The 14,065-nt window shown below is 63.4% G+C and overlaps 1 protein-coding gene across 2 annotated transcripts; it reads left to right on the plus strand.

Annotated features, from left to right (window-relative positions):
* Positions 1-1,425: 1,425 nt before the first annotated feature.
* TBX1 (T-box transcription factor 1) lies at positions 1,426-9,323 on the plus strand. 2 transcript variants are annotated; one of them, XM_056120972.1, is made up of 9 exons: positions 1,426-1,552; positions 2,088-2,204; positions 3,427-3,814; positions 5,707-5,808; positions 6,731-6,902; positions 7,463-7,618; positions 8,197-8,264; positions 8,341-8,441; positions 8,816-9,323. In XM_056120972.1, the coding sequence occupies exons 2-9, from the start codon at positions 2,171-2,173 to the stop codon at positions 9,298-9,300; spliced, it is 1,506 nt and encodes a 501-aa protein (XP_055976947.1). In that variant the 5' UTR covers positions 1,426-1,552; positions 2,088-2,170; the 3' UTR covers positions 9,301-9,323. The 2 variants fall into 2 exon arrangements, with proteins under 2 accessions (XP_055976947.1, XP_055976946.1); XM_056120971.1 differs by lacking the exons at positions 1,426-1,552; positions 2,088-2,204 and having other exon boundaries at positions 3,366-3,814.
* The last annotated feature ends 4,742 nt before the right edge of the window (positions 9,324-14,065 follow it).

Genomic DNA, 14,065 nt, shown 5'->3' on the forward strand with positions numbered 1-14,065 from the left:
CCTCCTCCCTTACCCAGGACCAGATCTCAGGATCCAGGCCCAGGACGCTGACCGGAATATTCAGGAAGCCTCTCTCCACTTTCACTTCTCCCCTCCTGACACCCAAGCACCCCCAGACCAGGGTCTGGTCACTGCATGCAAGTGTGGGGCTACAGGCAGCTGGCAGGCTCCCCAGGCACCTAGCACCCCGCCAGCTGGGGCAGAATGCACCCAAAATGATAGGAGGCCAGCAGTGGAGAGAGCCCCACCCCACCTGTCCCCACACGTGCAGCCTCACCTGCAGACCCCCAGCTTCTCCTGGGTGCGCCCTCCCTCAGGCACTGGCATCTCTGCCTGCTGCCCACTCATCTTCAGCCCCTTTTAGCTGGCCACCCCTCCACCCTCCATCCTTGAAAAACAGAAACGCTACTGGGCCCCTGGAGGCAGGGACTGTTCCCGCTTGGGGTAAAGGGACAGGAGACCTCAGCCTGCAGTTGTCTGCCTCACATTCTTGGCTCTGGCCCTGAGTCCCAGTGTCTCTGCCACTCTCCCAGCCCTGAACGGCCACTCAGAAGCAGGGGACATGCTCTGAGGACAGCAGCCCTTTCCAGAGCTGCAGCCGCGGTGAGGAGGAATCAGTGCATCAGGTCACGCACACCAGACCCCACACAGCCAAGGTACCCCGTATTCTTACCTGCCACAAGCACAGTCCCTCGTCTACCTGGACCCCAGGCCAAGTCCTAGTCAGCTCCACCAGCCCCAGCTCCTGGGCCCTCCCTGCCTCCCAGCTCAAACCTGGGGTGCTAGGATTGTGGACACCCCGAGAGAGGCTGCCCTCCTCTGATCCCATCGCACGCTGTTGCTGAACAAGAGGCCGCAGAACCAGGGCGTTGACCATCAGATCCTGGGTGCACGGTCCAAGAGGTTCCCTGAGGGCCGACAACCTGATGCCCTGCAGGGTCTCTCTGCACCAGAAGGCCACCGATGCCCTGAACTGGTCAAAAGAAGTCCCAGAGGCAGTAGGTGGGGGACGATGTGGGCATGAGGCCTTTGGATCCAGAACGCCAGTGCCTAGAGGCCTGGAGGCTCTGGGCAGACCTTGCCTTACTCTGTTGGGCACCGCGGCAGTTGGGTCTTCCCAGGCCGCCAGGCTGGCCAGGCGGCGGGTGGTGGGAGGCAGCAGCACCAGCTCGGCCACCACGGCCTGAACTTCTCCGATGTGTCCTGGGCTCCCTCGGCCACTCGAGGCCCCGCCCCCCGCCCTCCCTGCGCCAGGCCGGTGAGCGGGGAGGTCGGAGGAGCGGGCACTGCCCACCCTCCGGATGTATAAGCGTCCTGGCCAGAGGCGGGCGGTGCGCGCCGGGTGCGCGAGACGCTTGCTCGGGGCTCCTCCGGGCTGGACGGCCTGGGCGGCGTCCGTCCCTGAGCTTGGGGTCCTTGGCCGCTACGGCGAGCTGCCCGAGTGGGGTTGGGTCCCGTCCGGCTGCACCAAAGACAAGACGACAGCACGGCCCTGGGATTGGCCGCCAGTGCCAGCGGGTGCCCGCGCCTGAACTGCCCTCTCCTCACTCAGGTGCAGGGGCAGCCGGGGAGGCTGCGGGAGGGCACGGGCAGGGCTGGGCCCAGGCAGCTGGGCAGCGCTTCTATTGGCACCCCACTGCCAGGGGCTGGGGCTGGGCACTCTGTATGGCTGCCTCCTCTCCAGGGTTATGGGGCCAACGGTAGCTTCGCCGGACAGAGGGAAGCCTGGCCTCGGCGGGTATAGAGGATGTTCCAGGGGCGGTGGTTACAGAGGTCTCTGGGAGTGGGGGAGCGCGGGGACAGGGCCTTGGAAAAGTAGGAGGGGCCCCTGCTCCCAGGGTGCGCCAACCTTTGGGGCCCCTTGTTGGCCCCTGGAGCCTAGAGTAGGGGGCCGCCGCCACGCCATCATCCCGCAGGGCCCGGGGCCTGCGGCTCTGAGTGGCACCGCCGCCCCCGCCCCCGGTCCCGTGTGCTGCTGGGTGCACGCAGTCGGAGGCGGCGCCGGCCAGGCCGCCGGGCGCCTATGGACGCGCGCAGCCCGCTGTCTCCTCGGGCCAGCGCGTTCAGCATCGCCTCTCTGGTTGCAGCTGGAGCGGAGCGCACCACTCGCCTGGGCCCCGGGTCCTCTGACCCGCTGAAGCTTCGCCGGCTGCTGGGATCCCCGGCCGGGATGCACTTCAGCACTGTCACCAGGGACATGGAAGGTGAGCTTCCCACAGCACAGCTCCAGGGACCTGCCCGGTGAGGGACTGCGTGGCGGCGGGGCTCCAGAGTTGGCAGAGCTGGGGCGCAGAGAGAGTGCAGGGAGCCCTTTGGAGGTGAGCTCCAGGCTTCTGGCTTTGAGGCCGGGGCAGAGGGCAATCGGGTAATCCCAAGCAGCCCCGGGCTCGGAGAGACCCCCACGGAGCTGCAGAAGGGCGCCCACAAGGGCTAGTGGGAACGGGAAGAACAGGGGAGGAGGGGCGAGGAAGGTGCGCAGAGGCGGCTCAGAGCGCGGGGAGGTGGGAGGGAAGCGGGTAAGAGAGAGTCAGAGAACCCCGGGAAAGGAGTGCGAGGAAGAGGGAAAGGAGTGAGGGAAAGCTGCGAGGGCAACCGCGGAGAAAACGAAATCGAGAACAGGAGCTAAAACCTGAAAAGAAGGTAGGAGAACGAGAAAGATGGGGTGGAGAAACAAGAACAAAAGAAGAATGTGAAGAAACATTGAAGACAGAAAGTGGAGTCATAAAAAAATAAGTTAGGCATTAAAAAATCGGGGTTTTGTTTTTCTTTAATGGGGGGCTGGCAGATGCCACGAATAACAGAGAAGGAACTGCAGAAAATAGGAGGCGAGAGACAGATGAGAAGAAAGCGATGGGGGGGAAATGCAAAGAAAAGGAGAGGGACCCACGGGCTGGGGGAGGAAGACGCGTGAAAGTAAAACAGAAATGCAGAGAAACGAAAGAGGATGGGAGAGGGAAGGCGATGAGGAGGGAAAATTTAAATGAGGAAGACAAAGGTAAGGAAATAACAAATGGGAAACGGAGCAGCACGGGGAGAAACGCAACGCGGGAGGGCGGCGAGCGAGGGGCGGCGGACGGCCCGGCGCTCCGGGGAGCCGGTCCGGGCGGTCGGGGGGCCCGGGCGAGCGGGCGGCGGCGGGCTGGGGGCCGGGAGGGGGAAGGGGCGGGGAGGGGCGAGGGCCGGGGGAGGGGAGGAGGCCATTGTCTGGGCGCGGGGCGGGGGGGTGCGCGGGGCGGGGCGGGGCGGGACGCCTCCTCGGGGCCGGCCCGCGGTGTGGGGCGGCGCGGCCCGGGGCGCAGCGCAGCGCGGCGCCCGCCACTCGGCCCGCGGCGCGGGGCAGCGCTCACCTCGGCGGCCCGCGGGTCATGATCTCCGCCGTGTCCAGCCCGTGGCTCACGCAGCTCTCGCACTTCTGCGACGTTGCAGCCTTCACGGCCAGCAGCCTGAGCAGCCTGGGGGCGGCGGGGGGCTTCCCGGGCGCCGCATCCCCGGGCGCCGACCCGTTCGGGCCGCGCGAGCCCCCGCCGCCGCCGCCGCCGCGCTACGACCCGTGCGCCGCCGCCGCCGCCCCGGGCGCCCCGGGCCCCCCGCCGCCGCACGCCTACCCGTTCGCGCCGGCCGCCGGGGCCGCCGGGGCCGCCAGCAGCGCCGCCGCCGAGCCCGAGGGCCCCGGGGCCAGTTGCGCGGCCGCCGCCAAGGCGCCGGTGAAGAAGAACGCCAAGGTGGCCAGCGTGAGCGTGCAGCTGGAGATGAAGGCGCTGTGGGACGAGTTCAACCAGCTGGGCACCGAGATGATCGTCACCAAGGCCGGCAGGTCAGGGCGCCCCCCTCCCCGCCCGCGACCCTCCCCAAGTGGCGCCGCCCTGGCCCGGTTCCCGAGAGGCTCGGTGGTTGGGGACCACGCGCCCGGCCACCTGCGGGCGCCTCTTCGCTCTCCGCGGTCCCGGCTCCAGCGTCAGCCGCCTTGCGCGCTGGGCCGGGAGGGCACGACCACACGGTCGGTCGGGGAAGGCCGGCGCGCAGAAGCCAGGAGGGACCGACTTACTCGCCCCGCAGCCCCAGGACGCCAGGAAGCCGGGGCCGGTTAGGAGATCGGAGATCACCCCACTGCCGCCTTGGAGGGGCCTGGCTAACCTTCCGCGGCTGCCACCTCAGAGAAAACGTCCCTCCCGGGTTCCCTACGGTTCCTCACTTTTTGCTAGCTGGGCCAGAGAAAGAGGGGCCACTGACAATGATCAGGAAACTTGTGGGAGAGAATTAAAAACTTTTTAAGCACCGAGCTCTGTTTGGTGGAGGCTGCTGCCTGTTTTTCTCAGGCCTCCATTCTGGGTGACTGCGGGTGCTGGCCACGCTGCCCCTGCCTGCCGTGTTGCCTTCCGACTGGCTCATATTTGTTTTAAGGGCTCAGGGAGAAAGGGAACAAGTTTTGCGATGCAGCCGATTTGACCAGCAGACAAAGGCGGGTGCTGGGTTGTGTCTAATGTACACACGGAGACAGTGTCCGTGTAGTGCAGGGTTGCTCGGGCCTGTTTGCAGAGCCCTCTCTGTGCATGCTTTCTGTTTCCCTACTGGGCCCTCCTCCCCGGGGAGCCTGGGCCTGTGATCTGCTCCAGCACCCCACTCTTCTCTGGCCTCGGTTCCCCGGTGCACGGGGGCTGGCTGCCCTGGGCTTCCCGCAGACCAGACCGGCAAAGGTTTCTGGCAGTGGCCAAGTTTCCTCGGGGAGTGGGCATTCTGCAGCACCTCCACTGCCCAAAGAGACAGGGCAGCAGGCCTGAATGGTTGGGGGACTCCATGACATTTTCTTCCTGGCTTCCCAAGAGAGTCGCCTCTTAGAGAAGCAGTGGGAAGGCCAGGTGGAGGCGAGCCTTCTGAAGCTAGCCCACCAGGACAGGGCCTGCCCATGGCCCCCGCTGCTTATCCGGGAACCGCACTGTCATTATTTCAGAATCCCTGATGAGTCACTAGTCAGGGTCCCGGGAAGGGAGATTTAGGGGACCAGGAGGGCACAAGGAGCAGCACGGGGAGGAACGATGTCTTGAAGTTGCTGAGGGGGGGGTGGGGGGAGAGAGATTGTGAATCTGGAAAAAAAGGGGGTACTCGAGCACAGGACGTTGGTCTTAGGAGCTGGCAGTGTCAGAACTAGGTATTCCCAGACCTCACCCTGCAGAGGGACTGGGGAGCAGCTGCCTACCCAGGAGGAAAGAGCAGCCGGTATTCCTGGGAGTCACCCAGACCACCCCGGTTTCACTTTGTTCGAGCCGGGAGCTGCTCCCTTTTAGCTTCCGAGGGAGGCCAAGAAACTCAGACTGGCCAGGCTTGAAGTCCTGCTGTGCCCACCAGCTCACCCACAGAGGTCCGGCATGGCACGGCCACTCAGAACCGAACCTCTGGGCCTGTTTTTTTGCAGGCGGAGGTGACAGAACCGATAGACCGAGCTGTGGGTGCAGAGACTCCCGATTGCGCACTGTCAGCCGGTTTTTTCCTGTGTGCTCGGTTCAATAAGGGGGGTGGGGGGGTTGTCTTCTTATGCTTCTTGCCTGTGGCAGGGCAGGGTGAGAGCCCCTGAATGTGAGCAGCAGCTCTGGGGGGATGGGGGGGCAAAGGGAATGGCCTGGAAGAAGGGTTACCAGTATCCAGGGCTGGCTGGTCAACGGGTTGCTGACCTCCCCTACCTGAGGTGACCCAAGACCCCACCACCCCCAGGCGTATGTTCCCCACGTTCCAAGTGAAGCTCTTCGGCATGGACCCCATGGCCGACTACATGCTCCTCATGGATTTTGTGCCTGTGGATGACAAACGCTACCGGTGAGTGCCTAGACCCAGGGAGCAGGCCCTCGGAGGCACCCCAGAAGCACAGGCCCAGCTGGGTGGTGCCCCCAAGATCAGCCCATGCCATTAGTGACCAGGTGGTCCCAGGCATCTTCACCATCTGCCCCCTCCCCCACTCCCACCCCCACTCCCATGTGTTCTCAGGATATTCAGCTGGTTGAGCCAGCCGCTCTCAGCATAGGCCCCAGACAGCTCCCTTATACCCAAGTCAGCTTGACCCAAAGCAGTTGGCCCCTCCTTTTACCGCTCCCTCTTTCAGAGATGAGTGCGGGTATCTTATTCCCTTCCCCCACCCCTCAGAACGCTGGGTCCCCAGAGCCGGGCAGGAAAGGTGGGGTGGCCCAGAGAGATTATACAGGGCGGGCCTGAGTTGCTTGGACAATTAACAGCAATTAATAAAGAGAATGTGGACCGCCCTCACCCCAGGCGGCCCACACGGCCACTTCAGGTCCGGAATGCAGGGTCCTGAACTGGGGCTCCTGAGGGCAGGGTCTCTAATGCAAGTTCCTGAGTGCGGGGTCCCAAATGGTGGATCCCGAAGCACCCGGGGGCATGAAACCCATCGGGAAAGCCCCAACCCGCATGCAGCGAAATGTGTCTGCCTCACAGCCTGACCTCCCTCCTTTCCCTTGCTCCCAGCGCAGCCTCTAGGGTATTTGTATGGGGGAGTTTCCTGTTTCCTTCAGCCCCCTCCTCAGAAAAGCTCCCGGCCCAACAAAAGCTGCAAAGCTTGGGCTTGCTGTCACTGCAGCGAAACAGCAGAGGCATGGGGGCGTGTGTGGGGGGCACATCAGGGAAACAGCAGAGACATGGGGGGGGGTAGGGTTCTCTTGGCCAGGCCCTCTCACCTTACCCCAGCCTGGCATGCTGGCCTGACCTGAGTCCGGTGTTGCCCTAGGTATGCCTTCCACAGCTCCTCCTGGCTAGTGGCAGGTAAAGCTGACCCCGCCACGCCCGGCCGGGTGCACTATCACCCCGACTCCCCAGCCAAGGGGGCCCAGTGGATGAAGCAGATTGTGTCTTTTGACAAGCTCAAGCTGACCAACAACCTGCTGGACGACAACGGCCATGTGAGCACCCCCTCACCTGGGACGCCACCCCCCTGGGCTGCCCGAAATAGGGCTGAGGCAGAGCTTGGGGCCTGGTGGACGAGAGTGGGGGAAGCGTCTGGGGCTCCCAGGGTCTGGCAGGCCTGCAGAATGGGGTGAAGGGCCGCCTCCTTCCTCATCCTGCTCCTCATCTTTCCTTGGTGGTTTCTTAATAGGAAAGGATGATTGGGAGAGGCTTTTCAGAATGTTCAGGAGGCTTTTCAGAATCCAGTTCTACCCCAAAACTGCAGGACCCCTGCAGTCCCCTGCGGGGGGGGGGGGAGGGCGGCCCCAAATATTCAGAGGTCTGGAAACTGAGAATCTGAAGACCCGCATCTTACAACTATTTTACAGCATCTCTCCTGTTAGTTCCCTGTCAGTTGCAACCACTTCTTGGGCTAGTGGGACCCACCGGTTCATTGGGGGATGTGGGGGGGGGGGGGAGGTGAGTTAAGGATTTTGGTAAATCCTCTGGGAAATTCACTGCTCTATTCAGATCGCAATGCTTCTCTTGGCCCTGATCTTGCTACCTTTACTTCCAGATCATTCTCAACTCCATGCACAGATACCAGCCGCGGTTCCACGTCGTCTATGTGGACCCTCGGAAAGACAGCGAGAAATATGCGGAGGAAAACTTCAAAACCTTTGTGTTCGAGGAGACGAGATTTACTGCTGTCACTGCCTACCAGAACCACCGGGTGAGCCGCCAGGCCGGGCGGCAGGTCTAGCCTTCCACGGGGTGCCACTTTCCGCAGCAGACCCTGGGCGGGGGACAGGAACTTTGGCCCGGAGTACTCGCAGGTCCCTGTGGAACACATCCCAGATGGAGCCCCAGGGCGGCGGCAGCCCCCTCCCCAGGCTGCAGGACCCACGGCCTCCTATCAGGTTGACCTCTCGGACAGCAACTGTCACTGGGGGCTCAAAGTTTGTTTTCCAAACCATTCCGGAAACTCCCCCGTCAGGGGCGTGAGCCGCAGTTTACCCGGATTCCTGGAGTGACCCTCCGCTTGGCCCCCAGAAGGTGGGGGCGGCGGAGAAGACCGCGTCGGATCCCAGGCAGGGGTACAGGAGCCACTTGGGAGGAAAAGAGGGGTTCAATATAGAAACCAGCCGTTCCCCCCAAGACCCCCTGACGCTGGGGGAGAGGCGCGCTTCAGGGAGGGAGCAGGCGGTGTAGTCTGGGTCGTGTTCTCAGAGGGCGGAGGAGCCTTTCCCGCCAATGCTCCCCTCGCGGCCGCGGGGCTGCTTCTTTTCCCTGACTCCCGCTTTCCCGCAGATCACGCAGCTCAAGATCGCCAGCAACCCTTTCGCCAAAGGCTTCCGAGACTGCGACCCTGAGGACTGGTGAGTGACCTGCGCGGGGAGGACGAGCGCCGGAGTTCCTCGCCCCGCGCGTCCCTGACCCGCCTCCCGCCCGCAGGCCCCGGAACCACCGGCCTGGGGCGCTGCCGCTCATGAGCGCCTTCGCGCGCTCGCGCAACCCCGTGGCCTCCCCGACGCAACCCAACGGCGCGGACAAAGGTAGGACTCGGGTCGTGGGATCGGGGCCGCGGCCTCGCGCGCGCTCCGCCCCGGGCCGGCGGCCGCGCCCCGCCTCGCCTGCGCCCCCGGGGCGCTCGCGGCCTTCGCGCCGGTTGCACAACGGCCACGGCGGCGGGCAAGCGCGCACTCGCCCGCCCGGCCCGACGGCTGCGCCCCGCCCGCCCCGCCCGCCCGCCGCTGCCGCCCGCGGAGGGGCGCGGGCCCCCGGGGAGGGCCCGGGACTCCCGCAGGTTCGCCGAAGAGGGGCGGGGAGCCCCCGGCTGCGGCGCCCGCCTCCTTCCGCCGCGCTCGCGGCTCCCCGCTGCGGCCGCCGCCCCTGAGCTGCGCGCACCCCTCGGGCTCTGTCTCCGCAGACGCGGCCGAGGCCCGGCGAGAATTCGAGCGCGACGCGGGAGGCCCGGCCGTGCTCGGGGACCCGGCGCACCCGCCGCAGCTGCTGGCCCGGGTGCTGAGCCCCGCGCTGCCCGGGGCGCCCGGCCCGGGAGGCCTGGTCCCGCTGCCCGGGGCGCCCGGAGGCCGGCCCAGCCCCCCGCACCCCGAGCTGCGCCTGGAGGCGCCCGGCGCGTCCGAGCCGCTGCACCACCACCCCTACAAGTACCCGGCCACCGCCTACGACCACTACCTCGGGGCCAAGAGCCGGCCGGCGCCCTACCCACTGCCGGGCCTGCGCGGCCACAGCTACCACCCGCACGCGCACGCCCACCCGCACCACCACCACCCCGCCGTGAGCCCCGCCGCCGCCGCCGCGGCCGCCGCCGCGGCCGCTGCCGCCGCGGCCAACATGTACTCGTCGGCCGGAGCCGCGCCGCCGGGCACCTACGACTACTGCCCGAGATAATGCGGGCCGGGTCCCGCACAGCGCCCGCGGCCGCTGCGCTCCCGGCCAGCCGCCCCAGGGCCGGCAAAGAACACGTCTCCCCAGGTCCCCGGGGCTCCCCGCGGCCCTCCGCCTGCCCCCCGCAAAGCCATCGGGGGCCTCCACCCTTCAGCCCCAGCCCCCGCGCCCCACTCCCCGCCCGGGGGCCCCCGCGGGTCCCCCCACCCCCGAGTCCCGAGGGCCACAGGGTCCGCGCCCGCAGTGCCAAAGCGCCGGTCAGCGGCGGAAGGAAGTGATATTTATTGTTCTCCGCGAGACCGTGTCGCCCCCCCCCCACCCTGCTCCCCCGCCCGGCCGGCAGTTGCAGTGTAGACGACCCGAGAGCCCCGTCTGCAGGCGGTGTAGATACGTGTAGATAATGTATAGATACTGTAGATACCGAGCCGGCGTCGACGATAAACGGTTTCGCCTCTTTTGGAAGCCGCCTGCGTGTCCGTTTTTTGTGTGTGTGGATGGGGATGGGGACTGGGGCAAAGTGAACTGGATGGACTAGGGGACTTAGGGTTTCCCCAGCCCAAAGTCCCACAGGCCGCACAGATGGGGTCCTAGGGCTGAGCAAGCAACCCAGCTCTGCGCCCCTTACCGGCCGGCCGCTGCTCACCCGGGGTCGCAACCACCTCTGGCCCCGCCCCGCCTTCGCCCCTCCCCCGCTCTCCTCCGGACGCCGGGTCCCGCTGTCCGCAAGCCTCGGTACCCCGCTCCGCCCCGCAGCGCATCCACATCCTTTACTTAACCTCCCTCTGCTAGGGTTGGGGCCCTTGGGGGTCGGACGCTGCCCTGCCCGCCTGCTCTCCCGCGGCCCGGGAATACCGACGGCGGGCCCTGTCGGGAAGGGACAGAAAGACAAAAACAGGCAGTTATGCTCTTCTAGCATTTCCCCTGGCCCCCCGCCCAGGCCTGCCTTTCCCCCTGTTTATTGACTTTATTCGATGTGAGTGTCCCCCCGGAATGACCTGGACGGGGGGCACAATGACAGTGGCTATGAGTCATCTTGAAACCTGTGTGGGAAGCATTTTTCCCAGGCCAGGTGGTGAGGGACCTCTCCCCATTAACTCAACACCAGGGATGGGGCCAGAGGAACCCTTTGATCCCTCCCTTCCTGAGCCCAGGCAGGAAGAGCTGACAACCGCCAGCGCCAAGACTGCTTGCTAGGACGCAGGACCGACGGGAAGTGGCAGAGGATCTGTCTCCCTTCCGCGTTGGTCCCAGGGTGTTGGTGGCAGTCACTGCCACGTGGCAGTGGCAGCCTGGACGTCACCTTGCCAAAGATGCACCCAGGCATTTCCCCTATCTTCCCTGCTCTGGGTGCTTGCTTCTTGCTTCCTGGACTGGTTAACCCTGGTGGCAGCAGTGACTGAGGACTTAGCCCACTGGAGGGCAGGAACCGTTCCCACGACATGGGTATAGAGGAAGGGAGAGGCCCAGAGTGCACAGGGATGAGCCTTGGAGCCAAAATCCCATGAAGCCTGGAGGGGCACCCAGTGCCAGGGTGTGAAAGCAACATGGACCCATGTGGTCAGCAGGTTGTATGGACTCAGGATTGAGAACACATCTCTCAGCCCATCCCAGTGTGCCTCTATTACCAGTCTGTGTGCATGTGGGAGGTGGGGGTCTATGCATACAGCGATGGGGGCTCACTGTTGGCACAGCAACCCGCCTCAACTTTGCGCCCCAAATGCACCCTGGGCCCCCTCTGTCCCAGGAAGCCTACGGGAGTGACAAACCACCTGCAGTTTTCCTGCAGGCACTGAGCACTGCTCTGGGGAACAGATACTGGGCACACATCCAACCCCAAGGCCACCGGGAGGGCGTGGAGCACTGCAGGAGGAAAGACCTCTGTTTTGGTTGTGTCCACATCTAAAGTGAGGAGTGCTCCCAAACTGAAGACGGTGCCAGTGCCTGCACATGGGGGTGCTCGGGGCACCTGCCTTTGCTGTGTGGCTCCTCCATCTTTTCCTGCAACCGTCACTCACTGGAGGGGCGCTGAGCTGCTGCTGGACACAGAGAGGACGGTCTTTCAGGCCGTTTCTATTTTAATACGTTGGACTAGAACAAGAGTCAGCATTCAGTTTCTCACTGGCTGCGTTCTGTGTTCTGGGTGGCCCCCCAAAGCATGGGGTTTCTCCCCTTGGCGGGCTCCATGGGTTTGCCCAACTAAGAGTTTGCGAACAGGAAGCAGCTGTTCGCCCGCTCCACGTGACTGTGTGTCAGCCCTCCTCTGGTTCGCCAGGGAGGGGCACTCGCTCATTTTCTGGTAGACTCTGTGATGCCCAGTGCCTCCTCTGGGCAGCCTGTTGTGCTCAGGCCAGACATCACTGCCCTGGACCCCTGCCTTTGATCCTGGGGGTGGGGTAGGGCAGAAGGGAGGTCTGTCTGAGCTCATCCAGCTTCTGCAGCTGGGGATGCAAGGATCTGAATTTCCAAAAGGCACCAGGGACATCTCCCTCTTTGCCATGCCGAGTGCTTCGGGAGCACCAGGGCACAGAGCGCAGTGTCTGCTGCAGAGGGCAGGGTGTCATTCCTGGGGAGGGGGGCACTCGGCAGTTCCCCACTTCGCCATGACACGGGAGCTTCCTTTCTCACATTGCCTTTCTTTTCCTCCTGTTTCTCTGGGCAAATCTGGGAGATGTCTGCTCTGTCCTCCGAGCGGGGGGCCAGTGTGGCCCCACCAGTCTGCTTCTTCTGGGGTTGGTCCCTCTGCTGGTAGGCATTCCCAGACTGCCATCCTTGATTCCATGGCTGACCCAGAGGCCGAACCATGCTCCTATTGCCTGTCTCCAGGTGCCCAGCTGCCAAGACAAGGAAGAAGAGTGACTTGAGACTTTCCATTTCTCATCGCCCTTCTTGCATCAGTGACGTGAAACAGGTAAACTCTGTTTGCCCGAGGTGGGATGGAGCCCTCTACTGCCCACTTTGCTTCCTTAGGTCCCACAGAAGAGGTCTTGGGAACCCAAGGACCGCAGAGCGCATGCAGGTAGCTGACACTGTTTTCAGAGCTGATATCCCAGTGCCACCTTCCCCAGGGGCCCACTTTTGCCCTCTCTGTAGAGTCCATTAGGTTTCTGCTGGTGCACTTCAGTGCCAGGGGCCCACCTGCAAAAGCCCAGGACAGGGTCAGGTCAATGGACTGAGCACTTACCTTGCAGTCAAGAGGCCCACATGTTCCAGCAGCCCCACCCAGAGAGAGCCCTGAGCACAGAGTTGAAGACAGCCCTGAACACCATCGGGTGTGGCCCGAACACCAGGAAAACAAGCAAAAGCTCAGGACAATGGAGCTTGAAGAACAGCACAGCACATAGGGGGTCTGGTCAGAGGTCCATTGGTTGGGGGTCAGTCCAAAGGGGTCCATTCTCCTGCACTACCACTGCAGGAAAGCTGGCCTTTTGCACACCTCTTCACACAGAGTGAAGCACCCATGGTCAGGCTAGGTAGGCATGGGGTACAGGCCCCTGTGGACAAAGGTCTTGGCCGGACTGGTCACACAACTCTCCCAGGGGAGCCTTTGGAGTGTGGGTAGCACACTCAGACTTGGCTGATGAATAAGTGCCTGTTCAGTGCTGTTTAAGCTTGGAGTTGCTGAGGGCATGTGTGGGGGGCCTCTGATGGTTGTGGCAGTTCCTGCTTTCTAACTTGGCTAGAGGGGTGTCCTGAGCACCCCTCTTCCCTCTGGATGAGGACATCCATGGAATGCATGGAACCCTCTGATGATAATAGTTGGCTGGGTGTGTGGCACTGATGTATACAGCTGTGGGGACAAGTGGATAAAGGATGGGAGTTGAGGCATTTCTTTCTGGGGAGGGTTGGGGTCACACCCAGTGGTGCTCAGGGCTTACTCCTGGCTCTGTGCCCAGGAATCACTCCTGCATGGGGATTCAGGGGGACCATATGAGGTGCTGGGGATCAAACCCGATTTGGCTCTCATACTATCTCTAGCCCTCAGATCACTAAAGGGGTGATCTCAAGGGTGCAAGATTGAGCACAAGGTGGGCAGTCATGTCCCACATGGGGTGTGTGGGAGACCATACCCTCCTGTCTTACAGGTTAGGGGTCTTGGTTTCCCTAGGAGCAGCAGAGCACTCTGGAAACAGCTGAGTAGGCTGTGGGGTCAGGCATCGCGCCCCCACCCCCTTGTGAGGGCTCCAGGGGACTAGGCAGTGATAGGTCCTGGAGGGGAGGGACTGGCCATCAATCCTGGGCACCCTCTGGCCCCCACAGATGTCCCTCCTGACCTCCCTCTCCCTCCACATCCTGACAGGAGCATAGCCCGGAGCCGGCAGTGGGGTGCGGGGCTGGGAGGATGGGGCGGTTTCCTGATATACCTCACACGTTTTCTGTATTTAAGTAAAACACAAGTTGCGCCTTTGATTCAATTCCCTTTCCTGCTTGTCGTGCTACTTCAAACCAGATGGTTCACAAGACGCACCTCTGGAGTCTCTGAGTCTCTACTTAAGTGCTGCCAGGTCTGCTGTGGGGAACGGCAGGGGCAAAGGCATTTGGTTAAAAGCGGCCCACATGGGGGAGAAGAAGCTTAGGTTTTAATAGCAGTAATTAAATTATCTTCTTAATTATAAAGAGGAATGGCGTTGTCGACATCCTTTATCTATCAGCTTTCCATGCGGAGAGTAGGCCCTTAATCCCCTCCTTCCAGCAGTGCACCCACATCTTCCCAGGCGGCTTGCAGCAGGCTGGCTGTTCCCGCGCTCACCTCCATCTGCGGGGCCCCGAG

This window comes from Sorex fumeus, unplaced genomic scaffold (genome assembly GCF_029834395.1).
Source record: "Sorex fumeus unplaced genomic scaffold, SorFum_2.1 ptg000043l, whole genome shotgun sequence".
Taxonomy (NCBI): domain Eukaryota; kingdom Metazoa; phylum Chordata; class Mammalia; order Eulipotyphla; family Soricidae; genus Sorex; species Sorex fumeus.